Source organism: Copidosoma floridanum, unplaced genomic scaffold (assembly GCF_036245765.1).
Source record: "Copidosoma floridanum isolate Cflo_tuat_1 unplaced genomic scaffold, Cflo_Japanese_pri ptg000006l, whole genome shotgun sequence".
Classification (NCBI taxonomy): Eukaryota; Metazoa; Arthropoda; class Insecta; order Hymenoptera; family Encyrtidae; genus Copidosoma; species Copidosoma floridanum.
Window position 1 is genome coordinate 19,510,415 of NW_028321883.1, and position 15,950 is coordinate 19,526,364.

A 15,950-nucleotide genomic window follows, 5' to 3' on the forward strand; every position below is an offset into this window, starting at 1 on the left:
ACGCGCATATCCCGCGTATGTATATACGTATGGCTGTAACCTCATCTGGTGGGCTCTGTCTGGCTGTCTGTGTCTAATCTTCCTGATGGGATTCGCGGTGTTGGGCGCAGCATCTCATCATCTACTCCGACCATACAGACATGGAATTGGAAAGAACTGCTCGGGGGTTGGAGGAATGCTACCATTTTTTGTTTTTCTTTAAAAAAAAAGGTAATAACAATATTCGAGGTAAAAGACGTAGGGGAAAGTATCGGGCACTTTGTGATAAATATTCATGAAACATTTCAAAATTTACGACATAATAGCATGTCGCAATAAGTAGTTTTATCTATGTGGTAAGTAAAGTTTGGGTGCACGTGTTCTCATTGCCCGCTTTTAGTAACTACCGCGTATGGAAGGTGGCGCACGTATCGTTGTGTTCTACACTCATTAATCTAAAGTATTAGTTGCAGTGGTGGCTTATCAACTTTTAACTGATAATAACAAGTTCGGAGTAGATTGGGAAGATACCATGCCATAACGAATAACAGTGCTTTTTTTGGCCTACATGTTTCCTGATTTTCGGTGTCGTATACTTGGAGATCGAATAAACGGAGCCGATACAACAACGTTATCAAACAATCATGTGATAAGATTGATACCGAACATTGACCGTTTGGTATTGTAATCAGCAACAAGTCGATGATGCATGAAACGAAACAAGAAATGCTTTAACCAACGTTATTATTTGCACAACAAACCAGTTTTAACTTAATGAAAATAAACGCAAGTAAAAAAAAATCCTCTGTGCAGATTCTTCAAAAAGCAAGCCCAAACCCTTCATTTTCGTTTCGTTAGATACAAATACGATTTTCGAGAGACAATCCCTTTAAACAGCCCTGCAGCTTTTTTTTCTCTTCTCTTTATCTCCCAACTCTCTTTAGAAGAGGCCTAAGTGAATCTTATTTATGTAAATACATTAAAAGCCTGAATCGGATTTTTCCTGTTCCATCGTTGGGTAATTCATGAAAAATCGATAGACTGCGACCCCTGCGGGTGCACGCATTTACATTTCCCTCGATTTCTCAAACGTAAAAAGGGTAAGTTTGCTTGGATTGAATTAAGTGAAACAAGGACTAAGATGAACTGCGTATCGCAAACGACGTGATCAGTTTTTATAGTTTCGCAACTGAATTTAAAGAAAAACACGTATACCATTGTTTTAAATCTAACGTTTTCTGCTTTGTTTTTTAATACGAAACATATTGAAGTCAATTTAAATGTACTTACTTAACATATCTAACAAGTTTTAAAAGTTATCGAAAAATTGATAGGTAAAAAACATTTTCTTTGTAAAATACGTATTTACTGCTACTGAGAATACGCCTGACATTTCATTGCCTAAGTATCCCAATCAAGAAAGATCGCTCACTGCCTTTTATAGAATTTCATCCAGAATTGCTAAAAAAAAGCCATATTCATAAAAAAAGCAGAGCCTTTTTTTAGTATAGTTTTAACAATTGCAATTATCTTGTAACTAATTAAATCAGATTATTTTTGAAATATAATTTTGTTTGTACCAAGATTAAATCGTAAAATAGTTAAAACATTTGCTGTACTTACCTCTTCACTTCATTTTCATTAAGAAATTTGGATACTCTTTCAAGAAGATACTTGGTGAAAACGAATGATGGACATATCTTGTAATACTAAACAACGTCCACTTTATCCAACCTGAAAATATAAATGAGTTCCGAATTTTTAAAACTGGCTAAAATTTTACATTAAAGATAATCAATAATGTAAACATTGAGCCCTAGCTCGATAATGTAGGTCATATCATTTCAATATTGCGTAAGTAGTTTATGAACAAATTCAGTTTTATTCTAGAATGGTAATGTAAATAATTTAATTTTATGTAATATAAAATCCTGAAGAAAATGTGAGTGACATCGAAAATTCAACTTTTTATAAAAAAAAGAAACAATAATCTTAATGAACAAGCTTACTGATTGTTTTATTTTATCAAGTTAATTAGTTTTCATCGTAGGTTTACCAATTTCATAAGAAAAAAAAACTGTACACTAATAGTTAACAAGTATAAAAGAACAGAAAATGTTTTTTTTTTTAATTAATATTTTTTGTTGCTTTTTTGCAGTTTTTGGAGTACATAGATATAATAACAACACACATAGCTGTATAATTTACTTTTTGTAAACATTGTGTTACGTAAATGTGTATAACATTTTACAGTCAGAGATACATTTTTTAATTTCTGAAGAAATTCTATTCGGAATAGTAACAATAAATAATAATTTATCAAATTAAATTTTTTCCTCTATCCAATAGATTGTAATGCACACGTGCATGATGCAAATCCTCCTAGTAATGTCATCTAAAAAAAAAAGCGCCTTAGAATAGGCCCGCAAATCCGAACAATAAATTTTTATTAACATATACTTCAGCTATCTAATCTGCACGCTATAAATACATATTTGTATTCGCACTGATAATTTCTGAAACGTAAATCGATCCGAGCATATCCCGTCAGTCGGAAATTCAATTACACCAAGATCCCGTCTCGTGCGTACGTACGTTCTCTTCTGCACCGATATATCTTTACGCGATACACAGATACCTCTATCCTGCTCTATCGAGTACTCGAAATCGAAATCAGAGTTTATCTGCTTTACGCTGTGCATCGCTGGTAGCAGCAGCAGCAGCCTAGTTTTATCTCGATATATAAATTTCTGCGTCCCTTACTGATGGCACGTACGTGATAAGCAGATACACAAATATATTGTTTCTTTCTCTCGATACCGTCGCGAGCCCGATAATCGCCTGTATTTTCAATGCCAGCTTACTTTTTAGTCTCTCTTGCGCGACAATTTGATACTTGATGGAATAACTGGGGGCTATATGTTTTTATGACGATTTTTCGATCGACTTTACAATTTTTCGGAGCACTTTGTATTTAATTTTATCACCTCCTTTTTTCCTGCGTTTGACAATTTACCTGATAGGCTCGTTATATTTTAATTGCTCTTTAGTTTGCCTTTGGAAAGTCATTCTATGATATTGCATGCCATCGGAACGTATAAACTAATCTCTGGATTTCCTAAAAATTCGACGTGAATAAAATTTGCGTTCAAAATCTTTGTTCCGCTATCAGAGATAATTTTTTTCAACGTGTAATACTTTTCGCTACGTTTATTCTTTACTTTGATTTTTGTGATATTACTTCCGGTTCAAACAGATTTTAATACACCTCATGTTAAAATTTTACTAATCGTCTCTCCATAATCTTTGCTTCACAAGGAAGTTAAGTAACGTCAGGATATACACATAAAGACTTCTGCAGCAACTAAAACAAATTCTGGTTAATTTAATTAAGCGACCTTCTGTAATTTTTAGAAAGAGTTAACTTGGTAATGACTCATGTCATGGCTTGTTAACATTGAACTCTATTTCAAATTACCAAATAGAGAAACCTCGTGCGATGTCAGTATCAAAGGCTAAGCATTCGCATGTGTACGTTTGTTTTATTTCACGTTTCCAGATTCATTGATGAACAAAAATCAAATAGCGCAGTAACTCATGAAACCCGAGACAGCCTGCACAAAATTGCTGAAATCGCGCTACAAAAGTACAAATAGACAGCTAGACTCGAAGAAAAGAAAAAAGCGAGAGAGTGACGATTAGCCACAGGCAGGGTCGAGATAAGAAAGCTCGGGCGCGCAGCCATTATCGCTCGGCTAGCCAACACGTTGTATAAAATCATTGTGACTGACACGAGGCATTCTCATTGTAACGGATAGTGACCACTTTGTCGGGATGGCGATCTTGGCTCGCATTTTCTTGCTTGTCTTGGCGCTCAGGGCTAGCTTGTGCTTAGCCAAAGGTACGTGCCTTTGTTTTACTTTTTTTTCAGTAGGAACATTTGCTTGCTGGGATAGCCAGACTTAAGTGTGGGTCGTGATTTTTATTAATGCAATTACTCGTTAAGTGAATATTCTTATATGGTCGATTTTGTTCTTTATTTCATAAAAAAAAGAAGCAGTATGTTTCTCTTACTGAAATAATCTTTTTCTAGTCGAGAAAGTTTCTTCAGCCTTCAGATAGATTAAAACTCAAGATAAGTGTCGGTGCAGGTCGATACGTAGCTTGTGACTTAATTAGTATTACGACTGCAATGAAAAAAAAAAAAAAAAAAATGCAGACTTAATGGTTTTGGTGGTTAAAATCAACCATCATCGACACTATATCAATAAATTTATCCACTTCATAACTCAAATGTTAAATTGATTTCAGTGAAAGTGCATACAGTATACGTTGACTTGGATGATTATGTGGATTTGAAGAACATACATCAAACTAGAAATGACGTAATAAGCTGCAAGTTAGTAACTAACAATGGAACTGAATTCGTGCTTTACCCTATTCCAAATGATGGAAATCGACCAAGTGAAAATAAAAAGTTTTCTTTCGATAAGTACAGTGAATTGTGTACAGTTCGAGTGAATAAAATGACAGAGACGGACTCTGGAATCTGGAAAATAAATACGGCCATAAAGACTCCGGAAGGTACCAAGGAGAATGTTGTGTTCTACAATATCCAAGTTAGGAAGGTAAGGCTGATCATAAATGCCGATCACTGACAACATTACTTTTCTAAATACGTGATTGAACCATTCTTAATTTTACAGATAGACAAATCATTAAAATCGCAAACAATCAACGTTTACCAAGATCAGCAAGTGTCACTTGGCTTTCAAGACAGATTTAGCGACTTGTTAGCTTGCAAGTTGTTGAGTCCCGAGGTAAATAAATTATTACCAAGCTACGCATCTGAATTCTTAGTTATTAGGTGGCAAACATCTCGGATCGAAGTGTATTGTTCGTGAATACACGGTCTGAGCCACACCTCATTACTACCGACTATCTGGATGCGTATAATACGGTTTCATGTACCGCGTTTTTCCACCGGTAAAAAGTAAAACTTCGAGTGGTCGATCCTTGCTAGTTGGCCCGTGGACGTGTAATTTTTTTTCCGATGCATCATAATTTCGAACCTTTACGAATAATGAATAACTTTCAGCTCTTAGAATACAGCGTGGAACCCGACAATCTATCAAAGATATCGAAAGCCGGAAAATGTGGCGTCAAGATGGACGTTAAGCCCGAAAACACTGGACGTTGGACTTTAATAGCTGACTCGAAGAATAACACTGCTACCATCAAGTCTTTCGACATTATAGTCAAAGATGAAAAGAATCTTGTGCTTAATCGGGTAAGAATGTAGTTTTCAACATCTTTAATCTGATAAGAAGCTGTATTTTAACTGAGTTGAAATCACGTCAATTATCATTTTTTCTCTAGACAAGCTTTTCTTTCAAACGTGGCCGAAAAGCTATCCTAACAGTTGGTAGATTCGGGGATTTGAGGATCTGTATGTTCGAGGATCCGTATGGAAAATCGTATCCTATTATTGAATCAACCAGGAGCCGTGAGTGCGAGTTAGAAATACCAAATGTGAAGGAACATCACGCTGGCCTTTGGAAAGTTTTCTACGGATTGGAAGGGTACCAGAGTCTAGTTCCTCAAGAAATCGAACTCAAAGTCAATAGTAATGACCTACCAATAAGACCACTTGAGTTTTTGTCGTTGACTAGAGTTTGCTTGTAACAGGGACTTTTTTTTTATTTTAGGAGAAATTACTTTCAACAGCAGCGTAGTTCATAGAAAGAATGGTGACATAAATCTTCTATGTCAAGTTCGGGGCTTAAATATGAGGTTTTGTAGTTTTGTCCGACCGGATGGTAAAGTTTTGCACATGACTTACGGAATAGGTGACAAAAAGTAAGAACTAACTCCATGATACTGTCTCTTTAATAACATACTTTATCATTCTTATAAACATCATATTTAACTCACGAAATTGAGCAATCCTCTATTGCAGCCATTACCAATTGTTGATTGTTTTCAGGTATGAGTATTATGGAAACAGTCTAAACATCGAAGATTCAATGTTCAGTCACATAGAAGATTACGATTGCGGTATAACCATTCACAGGCCAAGCTCGGAGGATTATGGCTCGTGGAAGTGCTTGTTTAAATTTTCAGAACCATCAGTTACAAACGGAAGAATATTAAAAGTCACGCAACCATTAGATTCTAATCCTGCCACCAATACAAGTATAACAACGAAAAATGTGCATGTCAAGAAAGGCGATTCTTTTGAGGTAATTTCTTTACGAAGTGTTTTAGATAATAGCAAACAAGAATATTTGTAAATGATAAATTTTATATTCAATCAAGAGCTGATACCAAATGGTTTACTTAAATTAGAAAATCGTGTTTTCCCAATCGAATACGTTTGAATCCAAAGCTTATTGATGACCTTCTTTTAAAAAGAATTTTTTTGCAGAACACGAATACTTGGAAATAATTCTTAATAATAGAGATAGCAAAAATGTTTCTAACGAAAAATATAATTTAAGCATAATTTATACATGATTGAATCATGTGATTCAAGGTCAAATGCACTTCTCAAGAACTCCTGAGGTATTGCTGGCTGCGTAGTCCAAATGGTACACTTTACAGTGTTTCGACAGAGTCAAGTACTTCGAAAAATGTACTGAAATACAAGGGCGCAGGCCTTGAATTGGGAGAGTGCGGCGCTGAAATCAAGGTAGCAAATACCAACCATTCCGGTCAGTGGACCTGTAATTTGGGTGTCAACGGGTCCATTGAGATTCGTGAAAGTTTCAACGTGACTGTCAAAGGTATGGATTTATAATTAATTAGTAAACTGAAATAATCACCAGTTGTGATCAGTAAACATTACAATTGTTACTACATATCATACATTCATACGCTACAACCTCCACACACACATAATTACAATCAACCATTTTAGTTGAAAAATATATAGCTTTATGGCAATTCAATGGTATTGAAATGGTATTGGCCAAATTTTATAAAAAACACTATTCCTTATTGGAGAATCAATAACATGATGTGCATTGACGACAAAAATCTTTACTGTGTAACAAAAAAAACACAACAAGATTTTAATACAAGAGTACATTGTTCATACATCGGAACATTGGGGCATTTAGGCTTCTTTCACCCTTCTACTACTAAAATTATAGTTAATTAATAGACAAAGCATCAACGATTCAAGAAAATCTTGTGAAGAAAAGCTAGTAAATGAAAAAAGCTTGCTTTCAAAATATATGTAGTTAAAAATTTCAAACATAAAGGCAAATACAGGAGAAAAGTAAAGGCAGGTAGTATATTTTAAACCAAATTTCTCGCGCAAACTATCAAGAAGAGGTAGAGTGTGTGTGCGCGTGTCCTCTAGTTACTAAACTAATATTCAGAGAAGAGGCCTGCTTATTGGATTAATCAGAATCGTCTGGGCGCATTAGCGGGGTCCTCCCGTCTTACCTCGAGCCCTTTCCCCTAATTCATTACTCCCGTGGACTTAATATAACTCACGAACAAGTATTTAATACTCTCTGCCTCGCTCGCACTAGCTTTATTATTACAAGCAGAAGGATCGAAGGAGTTTCTGTCTCGAAATACATAAACGTGCAAAGTGCCGTGAAAATTAATTAACTAAGTAACAGATAAGAGAGGGAGAGACGAGGGAGCTGGGTGGAGTCAACGATAAGCGCTGTCGTTTAACCTCTGACGCAGAATCGATTTCGGGCAGAGTTATTTTAGGTGCGGAACCGCGGAATTTCATTCGAGGATGCCAAAAAGGTTCTTCGGTGATAAAAAGATTTATCAATCCTACTCTTCGTACAAATGACAGTAGGGGGTCTCATGGCTTTCAAAAGTTCGTTCAACTCGTAAACATGGGATTCCTGATAATAATTACAAATGTATGTCATATCTGGAAAAAAGTACAACATTTTGAATTGACATGTTTAAATCGCTTCTTATAATTTTTTTATTCGTAGCTATGTAGATTTTTATGATTTACTCCCTTCCTCTTCCTGATTATATAATTTTACATCAAGTTAAAACATCCATACAACATTAATCCAATGATTGAGCAACTTACTTTAGTATCATAATGGCCCGTTTCGCCAGGCCATGACAATAAAAACATATGCTGCTCAATTTATATTTATAAGTAGTTGAGTTATAATTTTTGCTCTTATCATATTGTTTGCCGTAAAATTATAGAGAGGAATATTTTTTAAATTTTATTTAAAATCACTACAAACTGTCCTCAGTAAGCAGACATGGTTAATATTTTAGTAATGTAAATAACCATAAATAATGAAGAACATCATATCTTCATTGAATTTTGATGCAATATTAATCAGTATTTCCGTGTTGCAGATACGCGTCTGATGGCAGCTCAAGACGTGATTACAGTCTCGAGCGAGGGAGGAGTTGATCTCATCTGTCAGCCGCTTCCTGAATCCGATCAACTGATAGATACCTGCCGATGGGTTAATCCTCTCGGTTATGGAATCAATATTGATGATTCAGAACACTATGGCACTGAGACCAAAGCTACCCATTGTAAGCTGTCCATCCGAGGTAAGTTTCAATTCTGTACTCTGGGCCATAACAATAATGCTCTACCGAGTAAATTGTACGAAATTGAATTGATAATGTCAAGGAGCATTTAGAACATTCAATCAGTTGGGTACACAAAGAAATGAAAAAACAGAAAAATTTCTCTTGACTCTAACAAAATGAAGACACGGGAAAAGCAAGGACACAAGAAGTGCCTTAATAATCGAGACCGTCAAATATTGTGAGGCTGCAATTTTTTGTCTCTTGAAAACAAGAAGGCACCTGAGGCAATATTTTTCTTCCTCGGCGATAAAAAAATTTAAAAAAAAGTAAAATCCTAGCTGAACCAATCAGACTCGCGAAGATTTGATTCTCGTCGTCGCAGAACAAACGAGAGCTCTCTCTCTCTCTCTTTTACTCCCCTGCTCGCGAAAAACGTCGGGGTGAAAAAGACAAAGATCCGAGGGAGAAAGTAAAACACTGCGCTCTCGGTGCCACTGTCGTTCTCTCGTTCGCCTTGTCGTTTGTCTTTTGACGGAAAAGTCCATTGTTTGCCACTGCCGTAACTGCGCGCGCTAGTCTTGCTTCTTTTCTTTTTCCGCATCCGTTGCTTTTTGACGTTCCACTCCAACGAGACTTTTACTCGCGGAATTCCATCATCGGAGCTACACTCTGATGGTTACTACCGAAGCTACAGCTTGTCGTGGATGATTCCACAGAATGGCTTTGGTATACAAGCTTGCAGGGAGAGAAGGAGGCTTGAATCAACTGCCTCGACAAGTTCAATAAGACAGTGTCAGGGAAGACAATCCCTCGACTTGGTTCATCCGATGATTGAATTTGTGTTTTTCCTTGGTCGATAACTTGGCTCGATCGTAGAAATATATCGAGAAAGAAATAAGTTTTCTTACTACTATTAGACTGATTAACTGCGTTTTGTCGAGCGTTAAATTAATAAAATATACTATTCTAATTCATAAAATAATTGAACACGAGGTGATAATATATGTTGTTGTTGTTTACAGCTCATGATAAAAACGATATTGGCAAATGGTATTGTTATGCACGCTTTGTCAATGCACCGGAAGAGGAAAGAGATGAAGTAATCGTGATGGCCAGTCAACATTTGAGCTTTTCCAAAGCTAATCTCAGTCTAATACTTGGTATCATACTGTGCATTTCTTTAGCTTCTGTTCTGCTTGTACTACAAAGATTAAAGTTCCGATCCAAGCCTGATGACGAAGATGATATTCTAGAAAAACCGAACACGTTTGCTTGAGATGTGATCGAAGATGTTTGTACCTGCATATCGCATGAAGCTAAATGAACATGGGTGTTATAACGATGTATTACTTTTTTTTAAATATGTGCTGTAAAAATGTAAGAGGCAACTATACTTATTAAAGTTTGAATCACATTGAACTGATGCGTATGTTTGATGCACGAAAAAATGCAGTAGATTTAGGTTACGGTAATTAATAATAATTTTTACCTTCTTAGGTTAACTTAGGTTACGGTAATAATAATTTCTAACTTCTTAGTAAGTCCAGAAATTAAAAGTACATATTTATAATCATACGTAGTTTTAAGAATAACAGACTATAAATTAGTTTCACAACTATATTTAATTTTGTACAAAAATAGAGAGATAAAGTACATTATTAAAGTTAACTTACATATGCCACATTTGCAACTGAAGATATATTTGAAATTTTGAATCTCTTTTGGAAAAAAAATGAAGTCATAGGACGTTTTTATACTACTATCGATTGACCATAAAAATACGTAAAATTTCTGTAACTAGTGTTGGAATAAAAAACATTTTTTATGAATGCAATGATTGAATTAAAAAACAGTGAACTATTTTTTCTATCAACAACTTGGAGAATTATTGCTTCAAGTTAACTAACGACTGTTCCATCAATAGATTATTATAAAAAAAAATTTGATTGCATTTTAAGTATATATTCTATAAACGAGTCTTCAATTTTTTGGTTTTATGCCAATTTAAAATTATAAAAACTTTCATTTATTGATACTTAAATTTACTTTTCTATCACGTTCAATTTCTATTTTTATTAAACTTACATACTTCGATGTACTTGGTAAATTTCAAGATTTTTCGTAACATTACAAATTAGTGTAGAACGTCAACATTAACGTGACTGGATAATATTTGTATCTGTAGTGACTAAACGACAGTGAATTGTATAAAAAAGTTTTTTTCAGATAAAATATACACAAGATCTACAAGCAATGTATTCAACTAAATTACAACTAAACCTCATAATGTATTATATACTTTGGAAAATTGATGTATCAATTGTTTCACGAAACGTACAGCGCAATCACTCCAATGTATAATCGATCAAATCTATTCATTAAACGTATCGGACCAAGTCAATCGAGCCTAACAGATTGTCTCAAAGTAATAGCCAGCCTATCTCATTCGTCAATATCAACCTCCAGCGTGCTAACACACACACTCACTCACGTCCTCCATGATACATCGTTCTCATAATCCATCAAGTTCACATGTGCAACCTACACAGGCGGACCATCTACACCAAAATCGCCAAGTTATTTGGAAAAAAATTGGACCACTCGATGCGACAAAATACTCTTGTATAAGAGGAAAAATATAAGAAAAAACACAAAGGAAACAAAAAGCCTCGCGTGCGCGCGAAGCGTTAATCTCCTTTCCATTATCCGTAATCCAGGGTCGAGTAGTCACAGTAATGGCTCTCTGCCGAGTTCCCGATAAAAGGGCCTTAGCCACAAAATCTCCGTCCGAGCTCAAGAGCGACTCGCTAATGCTACCCACACTTGGTAATCCTTCCCGTAATTACGCATACGTATGTGTATTTTATACGCGTGGGTGTACTAGGCGTACGGACGCGCCTACGAGTATTCATGTGGCTCGTACCGTTAAAAGTCGCGAAACTGTGTCGGCTGTTACTACTTTATAATGTACGAATAATACAGATACGTGTGCGTTGATTTTCAGATTTCTAGGCGGCGGAGGTGAAGAGGATGGCTGCTTGCCGATTACTTTTTTTTTTGCTAGACTGTAATCCCGCAACTTTTCATGCACCGGTAAAGTATCAGCGGCTGTATTACCGAATTTTGAAAGTCACTTTGAGGATAAAGCTCGAGGTGATGTACGTGACGGTATATCCGCAAGGATGGGATCCGATTTTTTTTAGAGTTTCATGCACGAATACTCCAGAAAACTTTCGAAACATCCATTCTACCTCTTTATTTTATTATTTTTTTGATAAATTTTTTGTGTAGTTCAACGTATTGCAATTTAAGGTTTGTTGAGATACTTTGTAATCATAACTTAATAAAACATCAATATTTACAATCCTCTTCTCGATTATTACTTTACAGTTTTCCCGTCCAATCTATCGTCTAATTGAGAAATATAAAAAGAAGAAATTGTTTTACGTAAATTTAATTGAGCAAAAATCTTACCTAAAAAAAAGACATAACCTGAAAGCTAAGAAACCAATCTGTAGCTGCTTTTACAACTGAACAATCGCAACGACTCGAGCATGACAGTTTGACAATGGAGGGAAAGAAAGAGATTCAATATATAATGGAAAAATTTAATTTTTATTAACAGTTGTAATTAAATGTAATGAACCGGAAATCATTCCATATAAAATCTAACCCATAATCAATACATTTTATCCATTGCTGAAGATGACTGTTGATTTTTTTTCTCTAGATTGTTTAGTCAAAACGACGTAGCATTTTGAGAATATATCGCTTTAAGTACAACTGTACACAAAGATTCAAAGTAATTTTTTTAGATTCATAAATTTATTCCTCGTAAGCTCTATTACTTGAGTAAATCTAAAGCATAAAAGATATCCATAAAAGTATGAATGGAAATGATTTCCAATGTTGCTTCAGGCACTCACTTTTTTCCAGATAGTATAAAAAGTCGACCAATAATCATTACCGTACACGATAACCCTCTTTTTGCTGCATTTCGCAGAAATTGAATTTTTAATGCCAGCCAAGTAAAGTCCTCGAAGCCGAACGAGCAAGAGAATAAAGAGTGGAGACAGCAAAAATTCCATTATGAGACGATTTGCACTACTGCTGCTGTTACCGGCGTAGTGGACGAGTTCGTTGGCATATTTAATTCGGTGTGTGCTTTGGATAAAAAGAGACATTGGCCGAAGCCGAGTGAGGGATGAGAACAAGAGAAAATGAGCAAAATTTATATATATAGAGGTATAAAAGTCGGAGAGTCAGGGATCCGAGGTACGCTCTTCTCTTGACTCTGACTATAATCCGAGGAATATCATCCGATATGAATGGGAAGTTATCGGCTGGATGGATAATAATCCTACACATTTGTAATTTTTTTCTTTTTTTTTAATTTGTCGAGCAAATTTTATTTCATCAAAATCTACGCACATCGATGGTGTCTTTATAAAATACAACCCTTTTTTTAATTGACGTGGTTTTCTAGAAGTGTTTCATCTTTATTATTAATTTTGTTGAATTCCCGAGAGAAATGTAGCAAAATGTATCTACGTGGTTTAAAAAAAAACCTAAATGTGTACTTCAATATCGAACTTGGAACAAAGTTTCGCAGTCAATCCAAATAAGTCACGTGTCCTGTGGATCGCCAATATTCTGATCAAAGAATGTTCACTCGTCTGCACAATTGTGAAGACACGAGAAGCGCCGAATGAAGGAAAAAAAGCCCTCACGGTCAGAGTAAACTTTGCGACAGGGTCGACGTGTGCCAGTAATTTCGCTGGATTAGTACATAGGTAGGGCCGATTGTCCCCGGGCAGTATAGCTGCAGCAAGGAGTTTCTTCGATTGCGATGGTGTATAGGGAACAATCTCAAGCTGCCAGACTGAATTTCTCCGGATCAACGACATGTAGCCAGGCGATCGACGGGGAAAAAAGAAGTCGGTGTTTGGATATTGCAAATAATGTAGATACGAAAGTTCTTTTTTCATAAAGTTTTATTTAGGAAGTTCTTGACACACATGTCTAAATTTTTATTAATTTTATTTACGTTTGTGGCACATTAATAAAGCGAGGAAATTTAAAGTTTATGTTTCTATTTTGTATGTAAATATATTCAAATAAATATTTGATTTAACGGTTACAATTGGATATTTCCACAGGAAATTAACGAAAGTTTAATAATATGAATCATTACTCAGTTCCTTTTTGTTTTATTTTATTATTTAACACATTGATTTTCACAAGGTTAGTTTGCATTGCTACAGCAGTATTTTTCTCAAAAAGATGAGTAAGTATTTAAATCCGCTGTACTCAAATAAAAATAACAATCATGCGTCGTTTTCAATGTAATTACTTCCGATTTTCATGTTTAAAAAGCTCTATAACTTATAAATTCAACACTTGAAATTTTAATTTCTTTTTAACTTTTTTAAAATGATTTCTTCTGAAATGCATTGTAAAATAATTTCCTTAATATATGAAACCGAGTCTCACTCTAACAAAGAGACCCAAAGCCAACACATTGGCAAGATAAGGTAGAGAGAGTCGTAGAGTGAATATTTAAAACTAGGATTGTCGTTATATTAATTTTAAATTGTGGGCTTCGTTATCATGAGTGATAAAATAATAGTTTTTTAAAGTGATTTAGTCATTGCTACTAAAAGAGGTCAGTCTACATAAAGGAATCAAAGAACGAAGTACTATTCAATTTCAATCAAGTATTCATAAAAAATTAGTGACCTCGACTTCAAAATTGGTATGTACTTTGGATGAAACGCATTGTTTTTAAATTGCCTATGTATTTTACGTTAAATTGCTAGTAACTTTTGACCAGAAGATTATTTTTTAAATTTATTAAGTCTCCAACCACCTTAATTGGACATGTAAAGACAAAGAAAAAAATTTTTTTTTAAATGATCTTGAACGAATGATTTTTTGGAGTTATAAAAATATCGATATATTGGTACAAAAAACAATTAACATGGCAATTTTTTTTATTACAAACATCATAGAGGCAGAAATGCAATTGTATTCATATGCCAAGCAGACTAAAAGAGCACGAGACTTCAAAACTATTCAATCACTTCTAACATAATTTATTAATTTTTAGTTTTGTCTCACAAATTTTACCTGTATTGTTCATTAACCAGTGGTTCCATAATCATCGCATGGTGTCTCCATAAAATCTATGATGCAACCACTAGGACAACAATTTTTTTGCTTACTTCTTTTAGAATATTCTTTTTATTCTTATCTTAAAAGTAATCTAATAGAGAGAAATTCTTTTTGTCTTTCAAAACTATTTGTCTTGTGAATAAAATATAGTACTGTCACTATTAATTTAAGAAAACTAAATTTTTTGAGTTAGCTGTTTTTTCACTGTAACTTTCCGTTGACTGCTTCTTTTACCTATCCTAAGCATCTATAAAAATACAATGCCAAAAGTGTCCAAGTTCCAAGTATTACAATTTGTACAAATGAAAGTTCTCATACTCATAAAAAAAAAAAATTTTCTTTTTTCATAGTTTTAGCAGAGTCTGACAAGCAACGATAACACAATGGCAAGCGACGCTCCATTCTTGAAACTCTGCCGTTCAAAAGACACCCTGGGCTCGGGCGACACTTATCTTCTCCATGACGTCCTACCGGTCGAGCCAACGATTTTCAACGATATTTTCGAAGAAGTAAATTGGAACGAGATAAAATTCATCGAGGGCAAAACCGTTCCCCGTGAAATATCCATCCAGGCAACCATCGCGATGGAAGATGGACACGAGATCGAGCCGGTGTATCGGATTGCGGCTGTCATGCCCGAGCAGATACCCTGGACGCCCCGTGTGCTCGAGGTGAAGAATCAGATCGAGAAGCTCGTGGGACAGGAGTTGAACCACGGGCTGGTGCAACTGTACAGAAACAGTCAGAACCACATTGCCGATCATTCGGACAAAACCCTGGACATCCTCAAGGGCTCGAGTATCATCATTTATAGTCTGGGGGCGACCAGGACGATGGTCCTCACGCACAAGAAGACCGGAGCCGCTCAGAGTGTGAATCTGTTGCACAACTCATTGGTTATATTGGGCTGGCAAACTAATCGCGAGTGGTTCCACGGAATCAGGAAAGATGAGCGGCTGGATTGCGAAAAACGCCCTGATGAGGTGGCATACGGAGGGAGCAGGATCTCGATGACCCTCAGGACCATAGCTACGTTTTACAATCGTGGCACAAAAGTGCTTAGTGGACAGGGCGCTAGAAAAAATCGGGACGAGAATGATGGCGACGACGATAATGATGAACGGAAGCAGCAAATGGAAATGCGGGCGGCTTTTAGGGTGGATAATGCGGAAGGTGCCGAATTCGATTGGGACAAACATTATGGTCGTGGCTTTAGCACCTTGGGCTTCGATCCGGGTAGTACCAGTGAATAA

General features: G+C 35.6%; 2 protein-coding genes across 2 annotated transcripts; both read left to right on the top strand.

The window, feature by feature from the left end:
- Positions 1-3,737: 3,737 nt before the first annotated feature.
- Positions 3,738-10,357, top strand: LOC106639433 (uncharacterized). Its single transcript, XM_014353046.2, has 10 exons — positions 3,738-3,880; positions 4,291-4,607; positions 4,686-4,799; positions 5,078-5,269; positions 5,359-5,605; positions 5,688-5,838; positions 5,966-6,221; positions 6,515-6,764; positions 8,338-8,541; positions 9,546-10,357. Exons 1-10 carry the CDS (start codon positions 3,814-3,816, stop codon positions 9,797-9,799), a joined length of 2,052 nt encoding a protein of 683 aa, XP_014208532.2. The 5' UTR covers positions 3,738-3,813; the 3' UTR covers positions 9,800-10,357.
- A 4,723-nt stretch (positions 10,358-15,080) lies between these two features.
- LOC149375579 (uncharacterized) lies at positions 15,081-15,950 on the top strand. Its single transcript, XM_089598774.1, has one exon. The coding sequence runs from the start codon at positions 15,081-15,083 to the stop codon at positions 15,948-15,950; it is 870 nt and encodes a 289-aa protein (XP_089454900.1).

Excerpts from the sequence above, each read along its gene's own strand:
- LOC106639433 (XM_014353046.2), top strand. The coding sequence starts at position 3,814 with ATGGCGATCTTGGCTCGCATTTTCTTGCTTGTCTTGGCGCTCAGGGCT. Across the intron at positions 5,270-5,358 it reads AGAATCTTGTGCTTAATCGG|ACAAGCTTTTCTTTCAAACG; the intron begins GTAAGAATGTAG and ends TTTTTTCTCTAG. Across the intron at positions 8,542-9,545 it reads TTGTAAGCTGTCCATCCGAG|CTCATGATAAAAACGATATT; the intron begins GTAAGTTTCAAT and ends TGTTGTTTACAG.
- LOC149375579 (XM_089598774.1), top strand. The coding sequence starts at position 15,081 with ATGGCAAGCGACGCTCCATTCTTGAAACTCTGCCGTTCAAAAGACACC.